Genomic DNA, 26,082 nt, shown 5'->3' on the forward strand with positions numbered 1-26,082 from the left:
CTGGCTTGCCTGGTGACCATGATTGCCTGATCTTCATGCCTCAGGATACGATAGGCTGAGAAGTCGTTGGTGTATCCAATCAGGGTGCCTTCCCAAGCGATGGGATCAAATTTGTTGTCCCTCTTGACCTTGTCCTTGAGAATCCAAGCGCGGCAACCGAATGGCTTGAAGAAGGCCAAGGTGGGCTGTATCTTCAGCAGGAGAGTTATCGGTGCGGTTCGGGATTTCGAGAGTGATGGTAGTGAGTTTGTTGTAGCAGCAGCTGTTATTACTGCCTCTCCCCACCATTCGGCAGCCATTCTGGAATGTAGGAGTATACATCGGGTCATTTCAATGAGCGTTCTGTTTGCGCGTTCAGCTATCCCATTGTGCTGGGGCGTGTAGGGAGGCGATACGTTGTGCTGTATGCCTTCCTGCTGAAGGATCTCACCGAGGGCTTTGTTGCAGAATTCGCCTCCCCCGTTGGTAACAATTTTCTTGATTTGATTTCCTGTTTGTTTTTCAAATCTCGTCTTGAAGTCTACGATTGAGGCTACAGCGTCCGATTTTTCTTTCAGGAGGCTGACGTGGATATAGCCGGTATGCTGATCAACCAGAGTCAGAAATTATCTGAATCCACTGTTTGTTGCGGGTTGAATCGGACCGACTAAATCTCCATGCACGACATTGAGGGACTTTTCGGTGGGCGAAAATTTGCTCTTGAATGGTAGCTTCACCATCTTTCCTTGCATGCATGCGGAGCAGGCCAGTCTTTCCCTTGTCATGTTCTGATCTCCGACAATTGCTTTTATCCTGGCTGCACTTGCATGACCAAGTCTCTGATGCCATGCCGCAAAAGTGTTGATTGGGGCGGTGACGGTTGTGTTGTAAGCTGAACAGGCCGGTGTCTTCACTCCTTTGACTTTGAAAAGATTTTCTTCGGTATTGATTAGAAGCTCGTGCTCATTGTTTAGCTTGACGATCATTCTGCCCTCCTTGTTTGTTATTTCGGCCCGCTCCTTGATGAGTTGAGCGAACGAAATTAGATTGGTCGATAGATTTGGGACTAAAAGTGCGTTGCGAAGAATGATCGTTGGCCCGTTCTTGAATTCTAGCTTGACCGTGCCTTGGCGAGTTCCCATCATTTCGGGGTTCTCATTTCCTGAACCCGTGACAATCGGCACATTCACATCAAACGAATCAGTGAAATATTCGATGGAGTTGAACATGTGTTGGCTTGCGCCAGAGTCCAATATCACTGAGTCCTTTTTGCTCTTCTGCGCGGAGGTCTGATAAGCAAAGCTTTGCGTTGGTCTGGATTCTCCGGCCATGGTGTTCAAATTGGTTGCCCTCTTCTTCGTCGGACGGAGTTCGGGATGAAGAGTCCAGCACTGTTCTTCTGCGTGCGCTGCGTCTGGGTTGTGTCTTCCTTGCTTGCAGGCTACAAAGGGTCTTTTTCTTGGATTTGTCGTGGTTGACAGAGCCGTGCCGGCAGGTGGATCGGATCCGGGTCCACTAGAGCTAGTCTTGAGTCGGGTCACTTGTTCGTGGTTGGCGATCAATCTCAGTTTATCAAGAAGCAAGAAAGGATTGGCCAGCGTCTCCATGTCACCAAGGATCCGTTCCATGACAATTGGCCTTCTTTCCGTGATAGTTTCGATTATGCTGACGCTTATGAGTTCGTTCATTACATTCAGTCCGATTGTACTGATCTCTGCCAATGCTGCCTCGACTTTTATGATGTACTTGAGCAAGTCATCGTTGTATGAGATTTGCAGGTATTGTGACCATACTCTATAGATTCCGTAGATCGTCGCAGTGGCGTAGTTATTCTTAAGTCGCATCCATATTTTGTGAGGATTGCGGCCACAAGTACTGCTGAGACTAGTTAGAATTTCGGGAACAATCTTGGAATTGAGGATTAACCAAGCTTCGAGTTTCTGCTCTTTGACTTTCTCGTCGTCTGACTCCGAGGTGTCCTTTTCGACAACGGGCCAGAGTTTCTTGTACTCCATGTATGCACTCATTGCGTTCTGCCAGTTCGCATAATTGCTGCCATTGAACGTTGGTATGACAATTATGTCCTTCTCTTCTTTTGATTTCGAAGTGACGGCCGTTGCTGGGTTTGGCATGCTGATTGGTGGAAGGGAACCTTGGCGAGTGGCAGTTGGCATCTTCGATCCTGCTCCTAGTTGCTGTTCGTCGAAATGAGGTTGTTTGAGCCGTTCGAGACTGTAAATCAGTAAGAATTGAGACAACTAAGAGGTTTCATTTCTAGTTAGAACTAAGCGCAATGAGAAATATATACATGAAAGAGGCATTGCGCCAGTAATGAAACAGAGTAAATTGAGTCTAGAGAGTGAAATAATATTCACCTAAGAGCAGGCGAAGTTACCGTGCTTCTGAGCTGAATGGAATGTATAGAGAAAGAAAGCAGAATGCCTGAGGAAGATCTGAGGAGGAAGGGATCGGCACGAGACAGAAGAATTGCGGATTCTGTGGCATGCGTTAAGTCAGCATGTGTCTTGCCTGTCGTGCAACCGATTTTAAAGGAAAAGTACCTCTGTTTGTCTGCACACTTGTCCTGACGGTTATCCGTTATTGAGACAATGACGTGGAAGTCCTGTTAAGGCTAAAAGGGGCAACGCCTATGTCAGCTACACTGTTCTACCAATGATTTTGGTGAGAGCACATAGTCTAAGTAGCTTACTCGTTGTTCGGTGAACTGATACAAGTGTATAGGTTGGAAGGGCTGTTGGTGATTCTATGATGTAACGAGCTATTGGGATTTGAGCGATGATTAGTCTGATGCCTCAGCTCCCAGCTCGAACAGGTCTCTTAAATACTCACAGGGTCGATTCTTCGATACCTGAGGCTGCCCTGATGTTGCTATGTTCTGAGCCCGATGTCTGCGCCCTCGGGTCTTGTCGCTCGTTTTATCTGCTGTAGCGGAGGTGAGACGACTATGTCAATAGACTGTGGCTTGTGTCTAGAGGGATGAAACAAGTGCTTACGTTGCAGTGCATCGAAGCTTGTATCTCCCCTACGCCTCTTGGCGCTTTGCGCAGCGGAATCTGTATTCCGACACAAACTCTGCCCTTCTATAGTATCAGATAACAAGACCCACCAAGCTAAGCCTGGCAAGTTTTAATCAAGTGATAGGTCTGGTCTAGTTCCAGATGAAGTTGTTCAATGACAGGTATGTGAGAGTTGAGAGGGTTTATGATGACAGAAAGGGTGAAAGTTGACTTGATGTTTCCAGTGGGGGTTGAACACAGGTCCTCAAGAGGGTGATATAAGAAGTTGAGAGGAGTGTCTGGACTGAGAAGGGTATATGTCTCAGTTGGGAGTTGAACCAAGAACCGGGTAACTTGTGACAGGTGCGTGATATGCAACCAGGAGATATGAGAGTATGAGAATATGAGAGTGAGCTCAGTGGTTATTGCAGATGAGAGGGATGATATGGTAATGTTATAAAGTGTAAGGGTGATGATAAAGGCTAATGGGTGATATCTGTATACACTTCAAGGATAATTAAATTTCCCAAAAAAAATACTCAAATTTTGAGGTTGGGAAAATCATTGAAAAAAAATCACTCCGTACTGAAAAAAATGCAAACTGAGCGTGCTCAGCCAAAAAAATAAAAATGTGTCAGACTGAGTAAAAAACAATGGGGAACATTTTTGGGGTGATTTGTTGGACGGGCCTGCACAAGGCCCACATGGGCCCCTAACAGGCCCGTTGGGCCCATTGAAAAAGTAGTATTTGTTTGGAATTCCTATGCTCTGCTAAAATGTGAAATGGGTCAAACTGAATAAAAAACATGGGGGTACATTTTTGGGGAGATTTTTTGGACAGGCCTGAATGAGGCCCACATGGCCCCTACAAAGCCCACTGTGCCCATTGAAAGGGTAGCCTTGGTTAAGAAAGCATATGCTCAGCTAAGAAATAAAAATTTGTCAGACTGAGAAAAAACCCTAGGGGCACATTGTTGGGGAGGCTTTTTGGAAGGGCCTGCATCAGGCCCGTACGGGCCAACAGGTTTCCAAGGGGAAGGAAAGGGCCTGGAAATACATTCTGTGAGTGCACAAATGTCATGCAGATGTTGGAAGCCCTTCAATATCTTCTGTTGATTAGTGGTCAATTGGTGCTGTTCTGAAACATCATGTGGGCATTCTTAACCAAGACTACTTCTGGGTTGGCCAAACCAGCTTTGGGTTGGCCCTGACGGGCCTGATGCAGGTCTGTCAATAAGCCCTCCCCAAAAGTGTGGCCCCATGTTTTTTACTCAGGTTGACACATTTTTGTTTCTTAGCTGAGCATAGGCATTCTTGACCAAGGCTACTCTTTCAATGGGCCCAATGGGCTTTGTGGGGGCCAGGTGGGCCTCATTCAGGCCCGTCCAAAACATCTCCCTGAAAATGTAGCCCCTCATTTTTCATTCAGTTCAACCCATTTCACATTTTAGCAGAGCATGGGAATTCCAAACAAATACTACTTTTTCAATGGGCCCAACGGGCCTGTTAGGGGCCCATGCGGGCCTTGTGCAGGCCCGTCCAACAAATCAACCCAAAAATGTGCCCCATTGTTTTTTACTCAGTCTGACACATTTTTATTTTTTTGGCTGAGCACGCTCAGTTTGCATTTTTTTTCAGTACGGAGTGGCTTTTTTTCAATGATTTTCCCAACCTCAAACTTTGAGTATTTTTTTTGGGAAATTTGATTATCCTTGAAGTGATAACTGGTGGGTACTGAACTGAGGGAAAAAAAACTGGGGAGAGAGCTCCTTATATAGACAAATGTGAGGGATTTGAGCTACAAGGGGGACCCTGGATGAGGGAATTTAGCTGGTGGGCTGCATACAATTGGTGTCAGAAGATACTAAATACAGACAAAAAGTGGGGTGAGAAATGAAAGATGAGGTCATACTATGCAAGGAGTGCATAAACAAAGCGGGGAAATGTCAAATACAGAGGTACTTCATGCAAGGGGTGCATGAGTGGTGTCAGACTAATGCAAGGAGTGCAGAAATGGGGTCAGAAGACTGCATGCAGCTGCAAGGGGTGCATAAATGAAGCGGGGACATGTCAAATACAGAAGAAATGGGGTTGGTCCCCTGCATATGCAGTGGAGATAAGAGGGATAGAAAAGAGTATGTGTTTGGCTGGGGCTGAGTATGCGTATACCTGGGAAAGGTGACTTGAGGGGTGTGACAGGTTAATGACTGAGGCTGGCCGTGTCCATGAGGGTCCAAGAGGGTGTAACTTCCAATCCTGCGGGGTTCCAGTGACGCTTCCAGTGGTGACTAGGGGTAAAATTGGCCATAGAATCCATTTCTGAGGTCCATTTGGTGGTATCTTGAGGCCTAGGGTGAGTAAATATATGTCTGAGAAAAACTTTTGATTTTTCACTTTTCCGTCTACCACAATGTCACCAGATTTCATTGCCCTATCTGCTTCGACAACGCTGGCAAAATCAATGGATTGCAAGATCTGATTGGATAACTTTGGCGAGAGATTTTCTGATGCTTTACGGACGGCGGACCCGGTGAAGAAACGATTGTAGCACTGGTCAACAAAATATTTGATCTTATCTGAAGGAAGTTTGTGTAGTTTTGGGCCAAGTTCGCCATTATCAATACCCATGACAACCCTACAAAAATACATGTTCAATCTTTCAGTAGGTAGCCAAAAAAAAAGTAGATAGATAACGTACATCAATAAATGGCATATGGTTGCCTCATGGATTTTTTCCATGTTCCGAATCATTAGGGTAAAGTCTTTCTTGTTGATAGGCTTTTCCAATGGAATTCCCAAAGCATCTAAGAAGCGCCAAGCACCAGAATCCCGACTGTCCGCAGAGTTACCTAAGTGGAGGGTGAAGATTTCTCCGGCAATATTCCAGAGAGTGTGTGCACCACCGAGAACGGAGAGGATAGTTGTGAGGTTTTCTTCATTCCTATGGTTTTGGATTCAGAGGTCTCGCAGGCTCTGAACATTTTTACAGGTTGCCAAGTCAGCATCAATGACCTGTAAGCGGTTGTAGAAGTCCTCCTCAGAAATTGAGGACTGTTGTAGGATTCCGTGAAAAACATTGGCGACTCCTTGCGACGATTCATCCGAGGCAACCATCAACTTGAGCATGGTGATGTTTGGAGGGGTATGCAAAATCTGGTCAACTGTGGGTGGGGTTGTCTGAATCGGAATTTTGCGATCAGTTGGCTCAATCAGCTATTTAAGGAGGACAGTGGCGATCTGAGACTTGATGACTTCCTTCCAATGAAGGTGTTCAGGAATGCTACCGTAAAGCAACTTTGGATGTATCTCCACAGATGCAGCTTTTGGCATGGCTTCTTTGAATGCTTGAAGGCTGATCTCGTTGCTGATAGCAAGGCTGTCATTGCTGGGTTGAGTCAATGTAGGTAGCCCCACGTACCGTGGAACATTTTGTTGTTGTGTCCTTGAGATTTGTCATGAACCCGCTGTTCAAAATCCAAATTATCAATGCAGAGGAACGGGGGAATTGGGTCGTTTATTCTGTTGGTTATTGTCTTTGAAATTTTGAACACAGCTGCTCGTCCAAGGGTTTTCAATGCCAAAAGGGCAGTTTGTTGAGAGGAAGTTAGACCAACTTGTTGTAGGTACTTGTTGACCCGTTCAGAAACTGCGCACGCCAAGAACGTCAAGCTGTTTGAAATTTGCAGTCCGTTGTGCCTGCAATTGGCTATATAAGCAACCATTGCACAAATTGTTTTGCTGGTCTGTTTTGATGATTAAATAGCACTTTTCGGTTGCTCAAAAACATCAAACAACATGAATGACAATGAAGAAAGAGCTCTTACAGTAATTACTTGTTGCTGATGATCTCTATGAGCATCAGGTCCATCCCCAAAGAGATCAGGCTTGTGTTCGTCGGCGTCAGAATTGTCAAGCGGGGCATCATCATCCTCACGGACTTCTGATTGGCTAGTTGGGGGAGAAGTCAGGTTGATTCGCATTTTGTTGGTGATGAGTTTGAACAGGAAGGGCATGTCATCTTCCACTAGCTTCTTATTGCGCAGGGTTTTTGTGTTGGAGTTAAAAAAGTCTACCTGGATTCTTTCAGAGCTATAGAATCCACCCTTTGGAAAGTAACCGGTTGGAGGGGTCTTGTTTTGGACAATGATGGAGGCCTGAAATGACACAGGTAAGCCGCAGATAAATTAGTATACAATTAAAGTTAAAAATTGAGAAGAATCAACTCACTTCATTGAGAATGAAGTCATGCCATGCAGTTATTCCCTTGTAACTCTTCTGAATATTGTCCCAAATGGTTTTCACAAGTCGAATAGTGGAGGGAATTCCAACAGGTGTGGACCAATATTGGCGTTCAACAGCAGCTGCCATGTCCAGGCTCTCAAGGAAAGCTGCGAGGAATGATTTTGGGGTAAAATCCATGGCCGCTATTAAGTCACAAACAAGCTGAATCTTATCCTTTTGTTCTTTTGGGCGAGGTGGTGGTGTTCAGTTTAGAGATGGCCAGTGGGTACCCGTTTGGCGGTACCCGCCACTGCCCTTTGAGTACCCGTCTGCAGGTGCCGTGTACGGGTCCGGGTATGCAATTTGGGCCAGAAAATCACCGGGTACCCGGGTACCAAACAGGTACCCGCCAATGTCAGCAGTGGATGGCCGGCCATCGAGTGGGGTACACGCCCCGCTTGATGACCGGACATCAAGCGGAGTACACACCCCGCTTGATGACCGGACATCAAGCAGGATACACATCTCACTTGATGGCCGGTGCACTCCATGACCAGCCATCGAGTGGGATGCGCACTCGATGACCATTGACCGGTCACCGAGTACACACCCTGCTCGATGAACGGTCATTGAGTGGAGTACACACCCTCGATGACCGGCCATTGTTGAGCGGAGTACACACCTCCACATCCCACGCAATGACCGGACAGCGAGTGGGGTGATCACAATGGTCGGCCACTGAGCGGTGTGTGTACTCTGCTTGATGACCGGCCTACACCCCCACTCAATGGCTGGTCATCGGGTTGAGTGCGCATCCCACTTGATGGCCGGTCATCGAGTGGGATGTGCACCCCGCTCAATTTGCGGTCATTGAGAGGGGTGTGTACATACCCCACTCAATCGGTCACCAGTGCGGTACCCGCGGTACCCGCCTCAAGTACCGCCGGTACCCGTCGGCGGGTGCCGTGTCCGGGTCTGGGTGTCCAAAATTGGAGAAATTCACAGCAAGTACCCGCACCCGTTGCGGGTACCCGGACCCGTTTGGCCATCTCTAGTCCAGTTGAGCGTGATCTTTGAAGGCATTATGCTAGTCACTTTCTGAGCTCAGTCGGGGTAAATTTGACTATTTTTCGTGATGATTTGAGTGAGTTTTGTTTGGCCAAGGATATGGGCGCACAAGCCAAACGGTCAGCAAACAAAAATGGTAAAGCCACACGCAACTCCTCCACTCCATCGCACAAAGAAGGAGCCAAAGGTCCCACGGCAACAACGCCGGCTTCCACTTGGCCACAAGTTACAACGCCGTGGCGGGGAGGCAACGTCGCCCCGGCCGCGCACCACATGCGTAGAACTTTTGGGGTTGGGTAGGGGATGTGATGAGATGGACTTACCGGGCGGGAACCAGATCCCAATGAATTGAGCAAGTTCTGTCGGACCGAGATCAATTGCTGTTGCCGATGAGGTGAGCAGGTCCCGTTGAGCGAACCAGATCCCGATGAATTGAGCGAGTTCCGTTCCGTCTGGTCGAGATTAGCCGTTGTTGCCGATGGAGCGGGTTCCGTCGGGCCTGGATTGATCCCTTGATTCTTGGTATGTAGACCTTGCCTACAGGACTGTAGCTTACTGATCAAGGGTGATCGGAAAAAAAGAGGAAAAGGTACGGGAAAATTAATTTAAGATTTAATTACAGATCATGGGTATGGAGACAAGAGATCTCTGAGACCCGGAGTTTTCAAAAAAATATATAAGATACTTATAAGCTCAGAATTGAAAATCTGAACAGACTAGAATGACGGCAAGATCAAGGCGAAAAAAATTAAGGTTTTTGGAGTTTGCAGGGTGTAGTGCCAAAAGAGTGTGCTCTACACCAAACTGGATTTCTGCTGTCACGCCACAAAACTGGGATTGCACGCAAGTCCCTCTACCAATGGTAGTGGGGTTGCACACACCGCCTCGCACCCCTCTGCCATACTGGGTACAAGGGACTTGCGTCAAGTTTGGTGTTGCAGGTCAATGATGCAACGGCTGCCGACCACCGCGCACAGGACAGGGCAATTCAGAAATGAAATGAAGACCCCATAAGCCAACCTACCAAATTCTCTGCCCTATTAAGAGGCATCACAGAAAGTGTTCAGCAGTTTATTGTCAGTAGTTGGAAAAAAGCAAAGCTCCTTATTGGGTGCCAATGCAATTTAGCTTATCAGATGCTTCAAACCCTTTGAGTGTGCCAGAGTGTGCCACACCCGGTTTTGCTACAAATCTGGCCAAATAATTCACCACAAAACATATGTCCAGTTGTGTACCTACAGCAAGATAGCTCAGAGTTCTGATAACCAACAAATACTTCCCAGAGCCGTCATCCTCTAGATTATGATCAGGGAGTAGACTTCTGCAAAAACAAAGCTCATATTTGGAACCGGAGAGGCCTTTTTACCCCTTGTTATGCAGATTGCTTTGATTGGCTGCTGCTCTCTTCCCAAAAGGAGGGTCCAACCAAGCACTGGACTGCCACACAAGCTACAATGAAATGAGGGCTGTGGGATATTTGAGCCCAAAGTCTATCTGTAAACTGAAAATAAATCCATGAAACAGAAAAAAATATGAAATGGTCTAAGCTTCTTGGAAAACACAATATGTAGATGCAAACTTAACACAAGTCCCTCTCTATGCTCACAGGGCGCAAGCACCCTCTTGCTTGCAGGAGGGACTTGTGCCTAATGTCCACATTTGGCTTGAGGCTGCCCAGCCAAATGTTGAAAAATTCATTCTAACCCACATATCACCCTCTACCCATTGGATTTCTTTACAGCCTCCAACACCATTAGAATCAGCTTTTATTTCTACATAATCTCAGAAATCCAAAACAACACCTACCCCCTCACCTGAAAAAAGTAATGTAAAAATTTCACCGGGGAGCCTATCTGACCTGATGTAGACCGGATAGCCAGTTCAGCCTAAACACATGAAAGTAAGTTTAGACATCATACGTCAAACCCTGTGAGACTCCTTGCCTGTGCACTGGAGATACCTGCACATATTAATCCAATACTGGAAAAAACCGTGAGAGTGTGTCCGACCTCAACTTTTGCAGGCTTCTTTGTATTGCTCAGAAATAGCCCTCACAAGATTGGCCACTGAGCGGCCAGTTTTTGATGGTTTTACTTGGAAAAATATGTACAAGACAGCTGAGATTGGGGGCAATAACCTGGTATATGGGGCATTGAATTGAAAATTGAGAGAGAGGCAATAGACTATAGTATTAGCAATACTGGGTTGATATGATACCAATAACGGTAATGTAACAATATCGTATTGATTTTTGGCGTATTACCAGTACTGTTACCAGTAACGGCAGTGCGTTACCGATAGTAGATTTAGATTATTAATTCTATTTGCCGCCGTTACAATATTGCTGCTGATATAATGTCAATATTGCAGTGGTATCATGTTTTTTTTTTTTGGCTTTTTTAGCCTTTTTTGGCTGGAAAAACACCGTTATTGCGTTACTTGCGTTACCATATCAAATCGTATCGACCCAGTGTTGGTAATGGTATTAGAGATGTAAATACAAATTTTGTGATTTTCTGCGTAAAAGCCTGTCAGCCTCAGGCAAAGAATGTGACTTTAGTCCTAAGCCTCTCCTTCGGAGACACTTAGTTAAGCTCGATGTAGATGCAGCCTTTTCTCGGTGGTAGGTTTCTTAGAGCCTTGCCGAGGGAGGGCTGTTGTGACCTAGGTCACAAGTCTTCTTGGCTGCGGGCGCGGCTTGCTCCTGCGGAGTAGTCACCGCGCTCAGCGTTTGGCTCGACTCAAGCCAAACGGGCTCGAGGCTTGAGACAAGTCACAAACAAGATGTTGGAGGCCGGGATGACCAAGGTGGTAAACTTACATCATCTTAGTCTAACTAGAGTTATGCATATACCAACCATTGTACATATATGCATAACTGCGGCTGTGCAGCTCTTGTACTTATTCTAATCATGGCGCCCGGTGTGAGAACTCCTTTGGGACGGGTGGCAGTTCTGTGAGGGGGAGATAACAAATATGATATTTGCAGTTAAGCAATATTTATGTTACGGGTGGTTTGAAGGACCTGCCCCTCTATTGTACTACACAAGGATTCTGACAACAAAATTTATTTATTGTTGTGGCAAAACCTTGATAGAGATCACTATGTGTAGTAGTCTCTATCAGACTTAGATCAAACAATGCAGATGATGTGCAATGACACAAGCTATTTAAGAACCTGATTATGATCACAGGTGTTGGGTGAGTGGATGTTTGAGATCACACTGTTAAATGAATGAGTGACTGGTTGGTTGGTTGCTGCTTTTCACATGCTGAATTAAAATGAGGGGGGAGGAAGGGCTCCTTATATAGTCTATCTACAAGGCGGCCGACTTGTGGTTCTAGCCCTAAGTTTAATTGAATATGCATACAAATATGACCAACTTGTGGTTCTAGCCCTAACTCTAATTGAATATGCACAAAAAATATGACCCAGTTGTGGTTGGCTCTAATACCATATTATGTACTACCAATGTACTACTATACTATGTACTTATGTTGAATGAAAACCATTTAACCAAAATAACTTTTGACTGAGTGGAGCTATCCTAGTGGTTCAAGTGAGTGACTAGGGGTCAAATGACCTTCAGAATCTAATTATGCAATAATAAATCTAAGAATATATCTCCTTCTCATGTATTCACCCATCACTTTATGTAATTTGATACTTAAAACAGATTTGGCACACCACACCGGTACCGGTCCTCTCTTTTTCCTCACCAAGATTGGACCAATACCGAGCGTACATGAGCTTACCCGTGACGCATTTCTTATTGTCAGGTAAGCGTAATCAATACCGAGATTGGACCGATACCGAGCGTACATGAGCTTACCCGTGACGCATTTCTTATCATCAGATCTGCATTCACTCCCCTGAGTGTCTTATAGGTTAAAAGCCGAGCTCTAAGCATTGTTTTCGGGATTCGCGGACAACTCTCGGGAGACCATAATCTGAATGGTTGGTAGAGGAGGAAAACTGAAAGAAATCAAAGAGAAAGCGTACAAAGAAACAGAAGAAAAACAGTGTCAAAGAAGAATACTGGAAGAAGAAGAAAGAATTGAGACAATCAGAAGAATTAACGAAGAAAGAGAGAAAGCATACGCACAACTCCAAACTCCTATAGCGTCATCATTGAACGACGTAGAAATGGCAAACGGACCCACGGCGGACGATTTCTTCCTCCTAAAAGCCGAGTTCAACCGACTCAAAGAACTGGTCAATCAAAACCCGGCAGTCCCGGCTCAAGCGGATGGAGGTAACAGTGTGCTGAACAGCTTCCATAAGAAGCCACTCGACCTCCATTACATGCATAACCCAAAGAAGACCCGCCTAGCGAAAGGCAAAGCGAACTTCAAAGTGTGGGATCAAGAGATCAACCAAACACTCAAGTATGTATTCGAGAACGCCGACACATTTACCTCTCAAGAAGCCAACTTCAAGAGAAGGCCAGCGAAGGATCAAGCAGCCATAGCTTGTCTTCTACGTTCTACAATTGAGACATCTCTGCTCGACATCGTTGACGGGACAAATTCTGACTACCCGTGGACCATCTTCACCAGCCTGAAAAGTCAATGCAATCGATCTGATCGACAACATAAGCTCGACCTTGTCAGCCAGTTTGCTGATTTAATGGCGAACAAATCAAGCCCCGGCACCGACGTGGATCTTGCGAGGTGGAGCAAAATATGGGCGGAAATGACTCAACTGAAAATCTTGTTCGAAGAAATGGGAGGCCTATGTTTGCAGAGCAGTTTCTCGGCTCCAGTTGGGATTGACGCGAAGACTTTCGAATTTGTGGTTAGCCAAAAGCTCGAATCCGCGACTGCCGTCGGAATGAATGATGTGATGACAGTAATCCAGTCAGCTACTGGAAAATCTCAGCAGAAGACGGCAATGACCATTGAAGACCCATACCAACCGATGGACCTAGATGCGATAAACGCAATCCGAACCAATCCGGGTAGATATGCCCCACCCCACCGCAGAACCCAACAGTACCCTCAAGCACAGAGACCGGCGATGAATCAACAAAACGCGTTACCGACTTCAGCGCCAAAACCGCAACTCTCCATCGAAAAAGCGACGGCCTATCGAGGTGTACCTCTCAATAGCAATCTCACCAATAAACACAGGACCCAGTGCCATTACTGTAAGCAATATGGTCACTGGTACAACAACTGCAAGGCGTTCTGGGACAATGTAGCATCTGGTGTAATTGGTCCACCACCAGAAGAACACGACTCCCCGGGATCCAACTATCTACCGCCGGAACGGCCGTTTGGGAAACACAATCGTCTTAGGCAACTAGATGTTCCGGAGATCAGCGACGGCAAGATCCTTCTTTATTCAGGGGCCTCGACTCATGTGAGTGGTTCCCTGGATCTATACACGTCTAAACAGCAACTACCAACTCCTCGAAAGATACTTCTAGCAGTAGCTGACTGCTTGGTCGATGTTAGTTTCAAGGGCACGATTTCAATACCGACAAAGCAAGGGACGGTGACAGTTGAGGATGTTTATTACTGCCCGGGTGTAGACGGAATCATTTTATCGGTGGGACGATTGACGAGCGCTGGATGGAAGCTATTTTTTCAAAATCAAGACGCATTACTTACTAGCCCAAACAACGTAGTTTTTAAGACATTGTATAAAAACTACTGCTGGTTTCTAAGTAATCTAAATCAATCCCTAATATTGAATAAAGTCACCCAGAAGCCTTCATTTGACCCTTTCCTTTGGCACCGCCGCCTCGGACATGTCTTGGAAGAAGTTGTGAGGAAGTACCTAAGCCAACATTATCCGGAAGAGATCGAAGGAAAAGTGTGGGCTTCCTTCTTCTGTCAACAATGCGCCACATCAAAGAGTATTGACAAGAATTCTCCAGGAGGAAACTCACTCATACCCCTGGACTTCCTGGTCTTGGATGTGGCAGGACCTTTTCCGTACGATATGTCAGGCAAGCGATACGTGTTGACGATGCGTGACCACACGTCAACCTACATCTGGTGCGACATAATGGCCGAAAGGAGCGAGGTGCCTGGTAAAATTATGGCGTGGATGAATCATTTGAAGAACACATTCGGCAGGTACCCCAAGAACCTACGATGTGATAACGCGCCGGAATATACAGCTTCACTAAAGAAACTCCTTGTACCAACGGGTGTCTCGTTAGCTCCAGTACCACCGTATAGTCCAGAACACAACGGAGAAGCCGAGAGAGTCAACCGCACACTCGGAGACATGGCGAGAACCATGCTACATGAATCCAAAATGCCAAGACCATATTGGAGCTATGCGTACAGGATGGCGGCACACATTCACAACCGAATACCCAACAAGAAAGTCAAGCAGTGCCCTCTCACGGCACTTTATGGAATTGAAATTGATCCAAACGTTTTGTATCCATTCGGGGCGGAGGCCATTGTCCACATCCCATCAGAAAAAAGGGACAAGTTATTGCAGCGAGCTCACGTAGGCAAACTCATTGGATACCCAGCCGCCGGGGGTGGTGGCTAGTTCACTCATCATATGACGGAAGGATTCTCCACTCGACCTTGGTGATTTTTCCAGAATTTCAACACCTGCCAGTGAAGATAAAGGAGAAGACCAAAGGCGACCTCGACTTTATCCTCAATCAAATAGTCTTGAAATTAGGCGAAGAAGCAACAGAAGAGAATGCTAAGGCTGAAGCGCAAGCCATAGCCAAACTTCCAGTAAACGAAGACCAACGACTTCCGCTGAACATCCGAGCTGCGCTACGAGCTGTGAATTCGAAGAAATGGATTGAAGCTGCCAACTACGAAATTGATAAATTCTTCGAACTTGATGTATGGGAAGCCGTTAAACCATTTGCGGGTGTGAAAGCTTTGGGATGTTGATGGGTGTTTGCCATAAAAGAGGGACCAAAAGAGGGTGATGCGGACATTTTTCGGGTGAGATACGTAGCGAAAGGATTCAACCAGGTAATGGGGCGAGATTGTAACAAAACTTATGCCCCAACGGCGTCACTAGTAACCCTTCGACTATTGATTTCTTTAGCGATAAAATACCACTACCCAATAGCAACATTCGACGTGAGCTCAGCCTACCTTTACAGCCCAATAGAGGAAGAAGTATACGTACAACCTCCCATAGAAATTCGACCCGAACTGAAAGGAAAAATAATGAAGTTGAAGAAAGCAATGTATGGGACAAAGCAAGCAGCGCGTTGTTGGTGGGAATTTTTCAAAGGGAAGATGGAAAGTCTAGGTTTCATTGCATTGGAGCTAGAACAATTGCTATACATCTATCGACGGGACAATGACTTCATTATCATATGGCTACACGTGGACGACGGATTTGCAGTGGCATCAAATGAAGGGCTCATGTCAGAATTGAGAGTGGCAATGGAGAAAGACATGAAAATCAAATGGTCAGATAAAGTTGCGAAAATTGTTGGCATAAACATCAAGCTGAAGGCAGATGTGGTTGAATTAGATCAAGAGAAACTGGCTGACCAAATAATCAACAACTACTCAAGGCAAACCTACCCTCAAAGAAGTACTCTACCAGACAGCGCACTCGAGATACATGCGGGAGAACCAATTGACCAAACGGAATATAGATCAGTTCTCGGCTCGCTCATGTATTTAGCAGCAGGGACAAGACCCGACCTGTCGTACGGTGTAAATCTTTTGGCACGTTACAGTCACAACCCATCTCATGCACACTGGAAGGCGCTAGATTTCTTGATTGGATACTTGAAGCGCTCGAAATCAATGAAGCTGAAATTGGGGGGAAGAGGCGATTCTTTGGATCTTTGGTCAGATGCGAATTGGGGAGGCGAGCATGAAAGGTCAACTTCGGGCTTTGTGATCAAGCACCTAGGCGATGCCATTGCATGGGGAGCAAAGCGGCAGGCGGTGGTGGCACTATCAACGTGTGCGGCAGAGTATGTGGCGTTATCGGATGGATCTCAACATCTTGCTAGTTTATCAATACTTCTCAAGGACATTCATCACCCACTAAAAATGAAAATCTTTTGCGACAATGAGGCGGCGATACTGATTGCAGGCAACAATGCATCCAAGAAGAAAACAAGATACTTGATCAGAGCATTTTACTTTATCAATGATTTTGTCCGGGAAAACAAGATACAGATACAATGGACAAGCACTCAACACCAACAGGCGGATATCTTCACCAAGAAACTGGGGCCAAACAAGATGGCAGTGGCACTGGAAAAATTAGGACTAGCGGGGTGAAGTTTACCAACTTGGGGGGGGATGTTGGAGGCCGGGATGACCAAGGTGGTAAACTTACGTCATCTTAGTCTAACTAGAGTTATGCATATACCAACCATTGTACATATATGCATAACTGCGGCTGTGCAGCTCTTGTACTTAGTCTAATCATGGCGCCCGGTACTGTGTAAAGAACTTGTCAACACTGTATGGCTTTTTCGTTTGAAAACTAAATAATATTTTGATTTTTACTAGATTTTTGAGAAGATAACATAAGATAACAAAATAAGTCTCTTGAGGGAAAATAAAACAAGACTGATGCGTCACTATTTATAAAGGAAAGTACAACTTTTAACGAGGGATTTTCTACTAATCATAACTTATCATAACTAAGACAACTGTTTATTAACACATCTTGATCTGTTTTGAACTGAAGCCGTAACCAAGCGTAACCTAGAAGATTGTACATAGACTTTACACTTTGTATCTTTTTATTTATTTTCTTTATACATGATTTTTTTTTTTTTTTTTTTCGGTGTTTCTGACCTGAGTTTGACAAAATGATCTGCCTTGTACCTCATAAATTTACCCGGATCATCTTGTTTGAGGGAAGTCTGATGGGAGTGATGCCAAATTTGTTATGGAATTTCTTGATGTATGGGAGCATAGTTTTGGAAAAATGCCCTCGCTCGTATCCAAGAATTATCCGCCGTTGATCCATCTCTCCATGTCACCAAGTATTCGTGAGTTTTTGGATTCGGGCGTCGATATCCTATGATGCTTTCTATTTCATTCTCATCATAGAATAACTCCGGAGCTACATTGTGCAAACTGGGAGCCGGGGGTCCTTTTCTTCCTGGAAATGTTCGAGGGTTTATATATGGAGCAAGCAAAGATGAATGAAAAACCGGGTGAATTTTCTTTAATTCCGACGGAAGAGAAAGGTGATAAGCTTCGCTTCCAATGGACTTAGCAATTCGGAAAGGTCCCAGTTTCTTAAAATCCAACTTCCCCGATGGTTGTTTTGTTGCTATGTTCTTCCGCAACAGCCATACCCAATTGCCTTCTTTGAATTCCGGTCCCTCTCTAACTCGTTTGTCAAAATATTCCTTTTGAACCTTCTTTGATTGTGTCATGAATTCCTGTAAGGAAATCTGAATGTCAGTCAATTTTCCCACTAACTCTTCTGCTGCTGGAACTACAGAACCGCCTGTGAGGGAATTAATCCGAGGATGGAAAGCAAATTGAGCGAAGAATGGCGAATATCCTGTTGATGCTGAGGTCGAAGAGTTAAACACTAGTTCTGCCATTGGCAACAACTGAACCCAATCATCTTGTCGATCCGACACGAAATGCCGAATGTATGTTTCCATAGTTTGATTTGTTCGCTCTGTCTGTCCATCTGTCCGCGGGTGCCAAGCCGTGGAAGGAGCTGGTCGAATCCTTAGAAGACGTTGGACTTCTTTCCAAAACCTGGAAACAAAGATTGCACCCCTATCTGACACAATTTTGTTGGGTAATCCGTGGTGCCTAATAAATCTGTCCAAGAATACATACGCAAACTCCTCAGCTGTCCAAGTTTCACAGGCCGGAATGAAATGAGCTCCCTTTGTGAAATGGTCCACTATGACCAATATCGAGTCAAATTTCATGGAGTCCGGAAGCTTTACCACAAAATCAATGCCAATGACACTCCAAGGACGTTGTGGAACAGCCAAGGGGACCATTAGGCCGGCGGGGCGTTGCGTTGAGTGCTTTGATTTTTGGCAGGAGAGACACAATTTTGTGTACTGGATAACATCAGCCCGTATTCCTGGCCAAATGAACGTCCTAGTGATGTTCTGCAGAGTCTTTAAGGAACCTAAATGTCCTGCGGAAACATCATCATGAAATTCTTTCAGTATAGTTGTCCTAAGGGATAAAGGGACAAAAATCCTATCTTTCAACCACCAAATGTTATGTTTGAATTTCATTGGTGATTCGTCATCCCCCCTTTCTGACGCAGGAGGCTCTTTCCAATAGGCTTCGCGTAAAAGATCCAAAGCCCGTCTTGTTGGCTGACAAAACATATGATCAATTTGAATCCGTCCGTCTGTAGGAATCTCGTCTTCCGAATTACTCTCGGGTGAGTGAACGATCGTCAAAATTTCCTGTTGTATTGAAGATCCCGAGTCTATCAGTGATAATCCATCCTTTGTTTTACAAAAAACCGCGCGTGATAACTCGTCTTTTCCATCATCATTGACAAAATCTGGCCTTCTCGTAGCTGGGTCTGCCGGATTTTGTTTCCCTGGGACATGTTTGATAACGAAATGATATGAGGAGAGCGTAGAAGCCCATCTAGCCTGTCGATCTGATAAGTTTTGATTAGTCAAAAAATAACATAGGTTTGCATGATCCGACATTACTATAACCGGCTCATTGGTATCAATTAACCATGCTCGCCATTCTGCAAACGCCGAGACCACCGCATATAATTCTTGATCATGAACCTGCCAGAGAGCTTCGCGTGGGGTCAGTTTTCACGACAGAAACAAGACAGGATGCAAATGGCCTTTATCATCTGGTTGACATAACACTCTGGAGATCGCATATTTGGAGCTATCTACAAAAAGTACTCGTTGTTTTGCAAAATCAAAGTGCATCAACAACGGGGCTTTAGTGAAACAAGTTTTTAGATGAGAAAATGAAGTGCGACACTCTTCCTGTTCCAATTTCTTTGCCACTTCCACACCCGATTTAGTCAACGCAGTGAGCGGCGCCGTCACCTCTGAGAACCTGTGAATAAATCTTTGATAAAAATTTGTGAATCCCAAAAACTTTCACAGATGAAAGATAGATTCCGGGTATGGCCACTGCACTACCGTATCCAATTTCCCTGGATCCATTTTTATTCCCACCGGCGAAATGTCGAACCCTAGAAATGAAACCTTGTCAACATAGAAAGAACACTTTTCGGGAGAAGCAAAAAGGTGATTGTCCTGTAACCGAGACAAAATCTGCTGAACATGCTTCGTGTGTTCGGATCTAGTCTTAGAAAAAATTAAGATGTCATCAATATATACAAAACAGGTAATGTGAATAAATTCCCGCAGAACGTGTTGAATAAAACGTTGAAAACACGCTGGAGCGTTCGCCAAGCCGAAAGGCATAACAAGATACTCATACAGACCCCACGGAGTTCTAAAGGCTGTCTTCCACTCGTCTCCTTCTTTTACCCTCAATAAATTGAAAGCCACCTTCAGATCGATTTTGGAGAAGAACTTACATCCCTGCAGTTGATTCAACAACTGCCCCAAAATGGGAATGGGGTAACTGTCTCTCACAGTCATGGAATTCAATCCCCTGTAATCCACACAGGGTCGAGGTTTCTTACCGGGAACTCTCACAAAAAAAATGGGTGCAGCGGCGCTAGAAGAAGAAACTCGGATAAAACCTTTATTCAAACTTTCATCAACATATTCCTTCAGCTGTGCTAACTCTACAACAGATAGATTGTACAATCCGCCAAAAGGGGGAACCGCTCCTTCGCGCAAAGTAATGGACATGTCCATGTCGCGATGCGGGGGGAGAGTACAATTATCCTGTGGACGAAAAACATTAGCAAACTGCTGAAATTCAGGAGGGAGCGTGAATGGGGGATTAGAAATGGAAGCGATACAGCCAAGAAAGTCTACGTTACCTTCAAGTTCATCCCCAAGATCCGAAGAATCAATGACGAAGACTTGCGTGGACCCCAATGTGAATCGATGTCCATGATCAACACTTCCAGATGTGCTCCAAGTCTGTCGATCCAACCACGGCAGACCAAACATCGCATCAACTGAACCGAGTCGAGTGATCCCAAAAGTGCTGTTGAATTGCACCGGCGTATTATCAATTGACGAAAGTGTGATCTTCCCCGCCCAATCATGGGTCACCGTCCCACCCACACCCGGTTGTCCATCGAAGCCGACACACTGAATGGCAGTCTTGCGTCTTCAAGACGAAAGTCGATGTTCCCTGATGAACCGATCGCTGATAAAGTTTGCCATTGATCCCGTATCGACCAATACTGAAGCGATGACCAAACTCGTCGACGAAGTCCTGAAGGAAACCGGAATCAAAATCCGTCCTGCCTTCGAAAGATCCAATCGAACCTGCACCGTTGCCACCGGGATGGCTTCACTTTCATCTTCGGGCTCATCATAGCCAATTGGGTCGGCCGAGTTTGCCGGTGCCGATGGCGTAATTGAGTTCTGAGTTGCTACCGGGACAGGAGCGGGACCCGGAATTATCGTCTCCGACCAATGCCAGCTGGGATGTTGAGGGATTTGCGGTGGACTTGGTGGACCCTTGGGATACAAAGGCAACCGACGAATACTGCTCTCCCCGGGTGGCCTGATACCGAACGAGACTTCCGCTACCTGCCGTGGGACCGCGTTCCGATATTGCTCGACAAACTTCTTCCGTGCTGCCCCCGTAACTCCCATATTGGGGCATTTATAAGCATTGATGTGATCCGGTGGACTGGTCCGTTGCAAGCATCAAAAGCAAACTCGCTGAGCCATGCAAACCGTTCGAAATAACGCCTCAAACTGTTGCTCCGGAGTTCTGGCTGCTCGGAAGGTAGAAGCAGCATCAATGTCCATTGCATCTGGAGCTTTGACCGGCGCAGAGGTATTCGGGTGTTGATAAAAAAGGGTAGGCGGATGATGGATTGGATAAGAAGGGGATTGAGAGTGTTTTCCTTTCTTCTTTTGTTTCCGCCAAACCAAACTCTCCAATTGCACGGCCGCACTGAGCGCCATACTCATCTTGGTGGCCAGGTTTGGTGTCGTTAACCACGCCTCCAACATTGCCTGATCCACAATGTCGTCATTCAACCCGTCCACATATTTGTCGATCATAGCCCGTTCAGAATCGACCACCAAGTGACAAAGGGACTGATAATGAGCGTTGTACTCCGCGACCGTCCGTCCCCCTTGTACACATTCCTCCAAAGCTCTCTTCGCCGTTTCCGCCGCGAATTTATCCCCAAAAGAAGCTACCAAGCCCTTCTCGAAGTCCTTGACCGTTTGCAACATCGGGTGAAGGAAGGGGAGTCGATCCAAGTCGGCGTAGGGATCCACGACGTTCTGAGCTCAAGCATTGGTGGAGATGAGAGAATTGTACCAATTCTCGGCGGGGCTGGGGTTTCGGGAAGGATCCGATGGTTTGTAACCAAAGTGACGAGAGATCCAGACGATCATCCTAGCCTGGGATGAAAAGAAGGCTTCACGAGGATAAAGGAAATCACGGATCAGCTGGAGAAAACGCCCCAATTGTTTAGGATCGCCCGAAAACCAAACATCCGCAAGTTTGGGAGGTTCGAGATAGACCCGACGCTGTCCTTGGCCCTCCGCTTCCTCAATTGGGTGATCATTTGACGGGAAAGGCATCGGTCGACCTTGCTGGGGGTTACCGCCTGCCGAGCGAAAAGTTTCACCGGGCTGTAGTTGGGGAACCGGTGCCGCCGAATTCGGGACAAACGCAAAGCGAGCAAAATTCGGGGTGTCCGTAAAAGCCGTGGAAACCGGATCGAACTGAACCGGTGGCGGAGGAGGATGTTGGCAAAGGTTGGTATCCTTCATGATGGAGATTAGCTGCTCCAGACCCGACGCCACTCGACCGACTTGTTGATCCAGAGTATCCAAACGCTGAGACTGTGCCGCCAACAAGGAGGATTCTGCCGAAGGAGCAGGGCCTTGAGCCCCTCGAGATTGTTCATCTGAATCCATCTGAACTGAAGAAGGAGGCAAATGAGGGGAAGAGAGAGAGGGGGGGGCGAGAAGAAACAGCGTTAATGTAAGAATTCAACCAAACACCAAAGTCCTCCGTGTCCGCCGTAAGCTGCTGAGCCTGAAGCCGGATTTGCGAATGAAGGAGTCGAGAACGAGAGATCGATTGGTTATTAGGTCAATATCTCACGGGCCATGAGATGGGAGATGCGACACGCGTCGGAGAGAAGCCCGTCAAAGGCTGAGGGAAGTGAGGGGGCTCTTGCCGAATGAATGGCGACGCGTGAGAAGTTGAGGTGTCCTGATCTCTAGATAAGGTTTGGATCTGACGAAGGGGGGAAGGGATTTTGGGGCGGTAATGACGAGTGGGGGAAGAGGCTGGAGAAAACCAAGGTTGAGAGCTACTTGTTGATCGAGGAGTAGAAGATCCAGAGTGATCTGACTCCTCCTCCGGTAGATTTGCGAGAGAGTATGACGGAATGATGAACTAAGGTGATTTGTTTGTGAAGATATCCTTGACTTTTCTGACTTTGAACGTTCAAAACGATAATATGAAGAACTTCTGCACTGATGATAATAATCTAACTTTCTACAAAATTGAAAAACTTCTGCACTGATGATAACACTATAACTTTCTACAAGACTTTACTTGATAACTTTGATATTTATACTCCGTTACTTTAGAGTGGGATTGAGAGACTTATAATGTAAAGAACTTGTCAACACTGTATGGCTTTTTCGTTTGAAAACTAAATAATATTTTGATTTTTACTAGATTTTTGAGAAGATAACATAAGATAACAAAATAAGTCTCTTGAGGGAAAATAAAACAAGACTGATGCGTCACTATTTATAAAGGAAAGTACAACTTTTAACGAGGGATTTTCTACTAATCATAACTTATCATAACTAAGACAACTGTTTATTAACACATCTTGATCTGTTTTGAACTGAAGCCGTAACCAAGCGTAACCTAGAAGATTGTACATAGACTTTACACTTTGTATCTTTTTATTTATTTTCTTTATACATGTTTTTTTTTTTTTTTTTTTTTTCGGTGTTTCTGACCTGAGTTTGACATACCGGTCCTCTCTTTTTCCTCACCGAGATTGGACCAATACCGAGCGTACATGAGCTTACCCGTGACGCATTTCTTATCGTCAGGTAAGCGTAATCAATACCGAGATTGGACCGATACCGAGCGTACATGAGCTTACCCGTGACGCATTTCTTATCGTCAGATCTGCATTCACTCCCCTGAGTGTCTTATACAAGACTCGAGGCAGGATATGTACAACTCGACTGAAAGAAGGGAAAGAACTTGAGTGGGAAACAAGGCTTGATCCACGCAACAACCAATTTCATGTCGCAATTGACATGACAAAAAATTCCACCTTGATTCCTTCGGGGCAAAAGTGAACCTTGAGCATCATCCACTCCATGACCCTCGGTCTTTTGCAAAGTCAGCATGTTTTTTACACATACCCCATTATATATGAAGTTGGTCTTCATAAACCGCGGGATGGGCTGACTGGACATCAAGACCAGCCACGCTCCAGCCGACTCTCCATTGATGTTCGATCCAAGATGTGAGAAGCCACAGGGCATTCGAGATGTTACGTGGTATCCACGGGTAGAGGGCGGTACTGAGTTAAGTTAGAGCTATGGGGCGGTAAGCGTTGGGATCTAATTTGTATATAGTCAGGTTTATCCGCCTTTTGTACGCGAACGCGACATGAGGTGGCTTAAGCTAGACGTGTCGGACGACATTCGCCTTGCGCTCAGGAAGCTCTCCCACCCCCATTGTTCTGTGCGCTCCACTTTATTTCAACCTCTCCCCATTCATCCACCCAGCAAAAAAGAAGTTACTTATCTGCTCTACATCTCTCTCGCTCTCTTCATAACCCTCCCCTTCTGCTTCATGGCTCTCCCTTCCAGCAAGATGGACGAATGGATCAAAGTGCGAAAGTGGGCTTATCCTTGCCCTCCGTGCCGAAGGGCAAAAGTCCCATGTGGAGAAACATTGGCTTGTCCCAAAAGAACCGATCCCGCCCAGCCAAAGTGTAACTCCTGTCGTTCCAGAAAAGTCCATTATGGCCTTGACAAAATCATTCAACTCGTTCCTGCTCAAGATTGGTTCAGTGGTTACTGTCGCGCAAAATATTCAAAGGGCCTCACGGAAGAAATCCCTCAAGGTTGGGATGGTGCTTGTGGCCCAGAAAGTGTTATCAACATGAGAAAGTTGCGACTCAAGTTCAAAAACAAGAGTAACGTTTCACTCGAAGAACAAAAAAATCAAAGAAAAAGTACGGGTGGGGGTGGGTGAAAGAGTCACATTTACGTTTTCTCTGATGCCAACTGCTAACTTGAAACTTTTTACCCCGGTCCTTAGTCCAACAATCCACTTCGAGAAAGTCTCTTCATGTGCAGCTGGAGCCAACTTGCGCCAAGTCCCCGAACACTTTGCTAGGCCAACCAACTCAAGCAGATCGAGCCTCGAACCACCCAGAGACTGACATGCCTCTTCCTGGTGAGAGAAAGGTTTCAGTGGCTTGCTTCCCTCGTTATTTTTCTTTTCTGACTGCAGGAATGTTATTTCCAGGTTGTAGTAAGGACGATTTGGCCAAACACTTAGTCATACCAACTCTCCAAGGTACTGCCTCGAGCCACCCTGCTGCTCCAAGCCAACCTGACTCAACCCGCCCTCCTCCACGCCAACCTGACTCGTACCACCCTCCTCCAAGCCGCCCTGACTCAATTCACCCTCTTCCAAGCCTCTCTGACTCAAGCCATCGTGCCTCGATCAACCAAGCAACAAAACCTATTCCGCATCCAGGTGATCAAGCTCAATTTGCCAAGAATTTAGACAAGACAATTGGTGAGTTTTGTTTGGAAATAGTAGAAGAAAGTAAACAAGATGATAATAATTTTGTTTAACATAGTTCATCCGAATACTGTTGTCAAAGAAGCCAAATCATCCGGCGGATCGCGAAAAAGATTTCGGGCAGATGAAGAAGACATGGAAAGAATTAAAGAAGAATTCGCAGAACCACCGATGATTTCTGATGTTGTCAAAGGCAAGCGACGAAAATTAATTATTGAAGATGAATTGTCTTCGGAAGAAGAGGGGAACGATGACGAAATAATTGAAGATGTCCTCAAAAGGGCCGAAAACAATCCGGAGGAGTTGTGCGAAGGATTCCCGAGAAGAGGAGTACCGGAAGAAGAAGAAAGAGAGGCGAAGGAAGAAGGGAAAATCGACGAAAATGCGCTAGAATTGGACAAAACAATTTCCTCTAATATTTCGGAAAAAGGCGCTGTGAACGATGTTGACGATATAGACGATCGAGTTGACTACGTCGAAAGAGAAGTTGAGGAAGTCGAGGCGGATGTGCGGAAGGCGAAGAAGAATTTCGAGCTGGCATGGAGTTCCGATGGCGAGGAAGAGACCGATCTGAATGGAACGGTGAAGGATGAACTCAAGCTAAAAATATTCGAAATGGGCGCCGAAACCGTGAAAACCGTGGCAGCTTTAATGAAGATGGTTCCGAAGGGTTTAAAGGAGGAGGCAAGAAAGGCAAAGGAAGAGTTAAGAAAGGAATTTGAGAAGAAGAGACAAGAGGCGGAAAATATTATCGATACCAAATTATAAATTGTCAGTATGTTCTCATTTGATTTGAGGGGCACCCAATCATCATTTTTAGTCTTAACAAAACTCTCAAGGCAGCTTCGCCGCCGCTTGTCATGTTTTATATCACAAAATTCTATGTTTGAACTTCAACTTAAGTTAAGACCCAATGTCCCTCCCACCCCTT

At 45.7% G+C, this 26,082-nt stretch overlaps 2 protein-coding genes across 2 annotated transcripts; one reads left to right on the plus strand and one right to left on the minus strand.

Annotated features, from left to right (window-relative positions):
* Window positions 1-6,751: 6,751 nt before the first annotated feature.
* PtA15_14A106 (uncharacterized protein) lies at window positions 6,752-7,415 on the minus strand (the record flags this gene model as incomplete). The annotated part of the gene is made up of 2 exons (XM_053162788.1): window positions 6,752-7,150; window positions 7,224-7,415. The coding sequence occupies 2 exons, from the start codon at window positions 7,413-7,415 to the stop codon at window positions 6,752-6,754; spliced, it is 591 nt and encodes a 196-aa protein (XP_053026779.1).
* A 16,794-nt stretch (window positions 7,416-24,209) lies between these two features.
* Window positions 24,210-25,919, plus strand: PtA15_14A107 (uncharacterized protein; the record flags this gene model as incomplete). The annotated part of the gene is made up of 4 exons (XM_053162789.1): window positions 24,210-24,534; window positions 24,660-24,797; window positions 24,870-25,145; window positions 25,210-25,919. 4 exons carry the CDS (start codon window positions 24,210-24,212, stop codon window positions 25,917-25,919), a joined length of 1,449 nt encoding a protein of 482 aa, XP_053026780.1.
* Between the last annotated feature and the right edge of the window lie 163 nt (window positions 25,920-26,082).

Source organism: Puccinia triticina, chromosome 14A, assembly GCF_026914185.1.
Source record: "Puccinia triticina chromosome 14A, complete sequence".
NCBI classification, from domain to species: Eukaryota; Fungi; Basidiomycota; class Pucciniomycetes; order Pucciniales; family Pucciniaceae; genus Puccinia; species Puccinia triticina.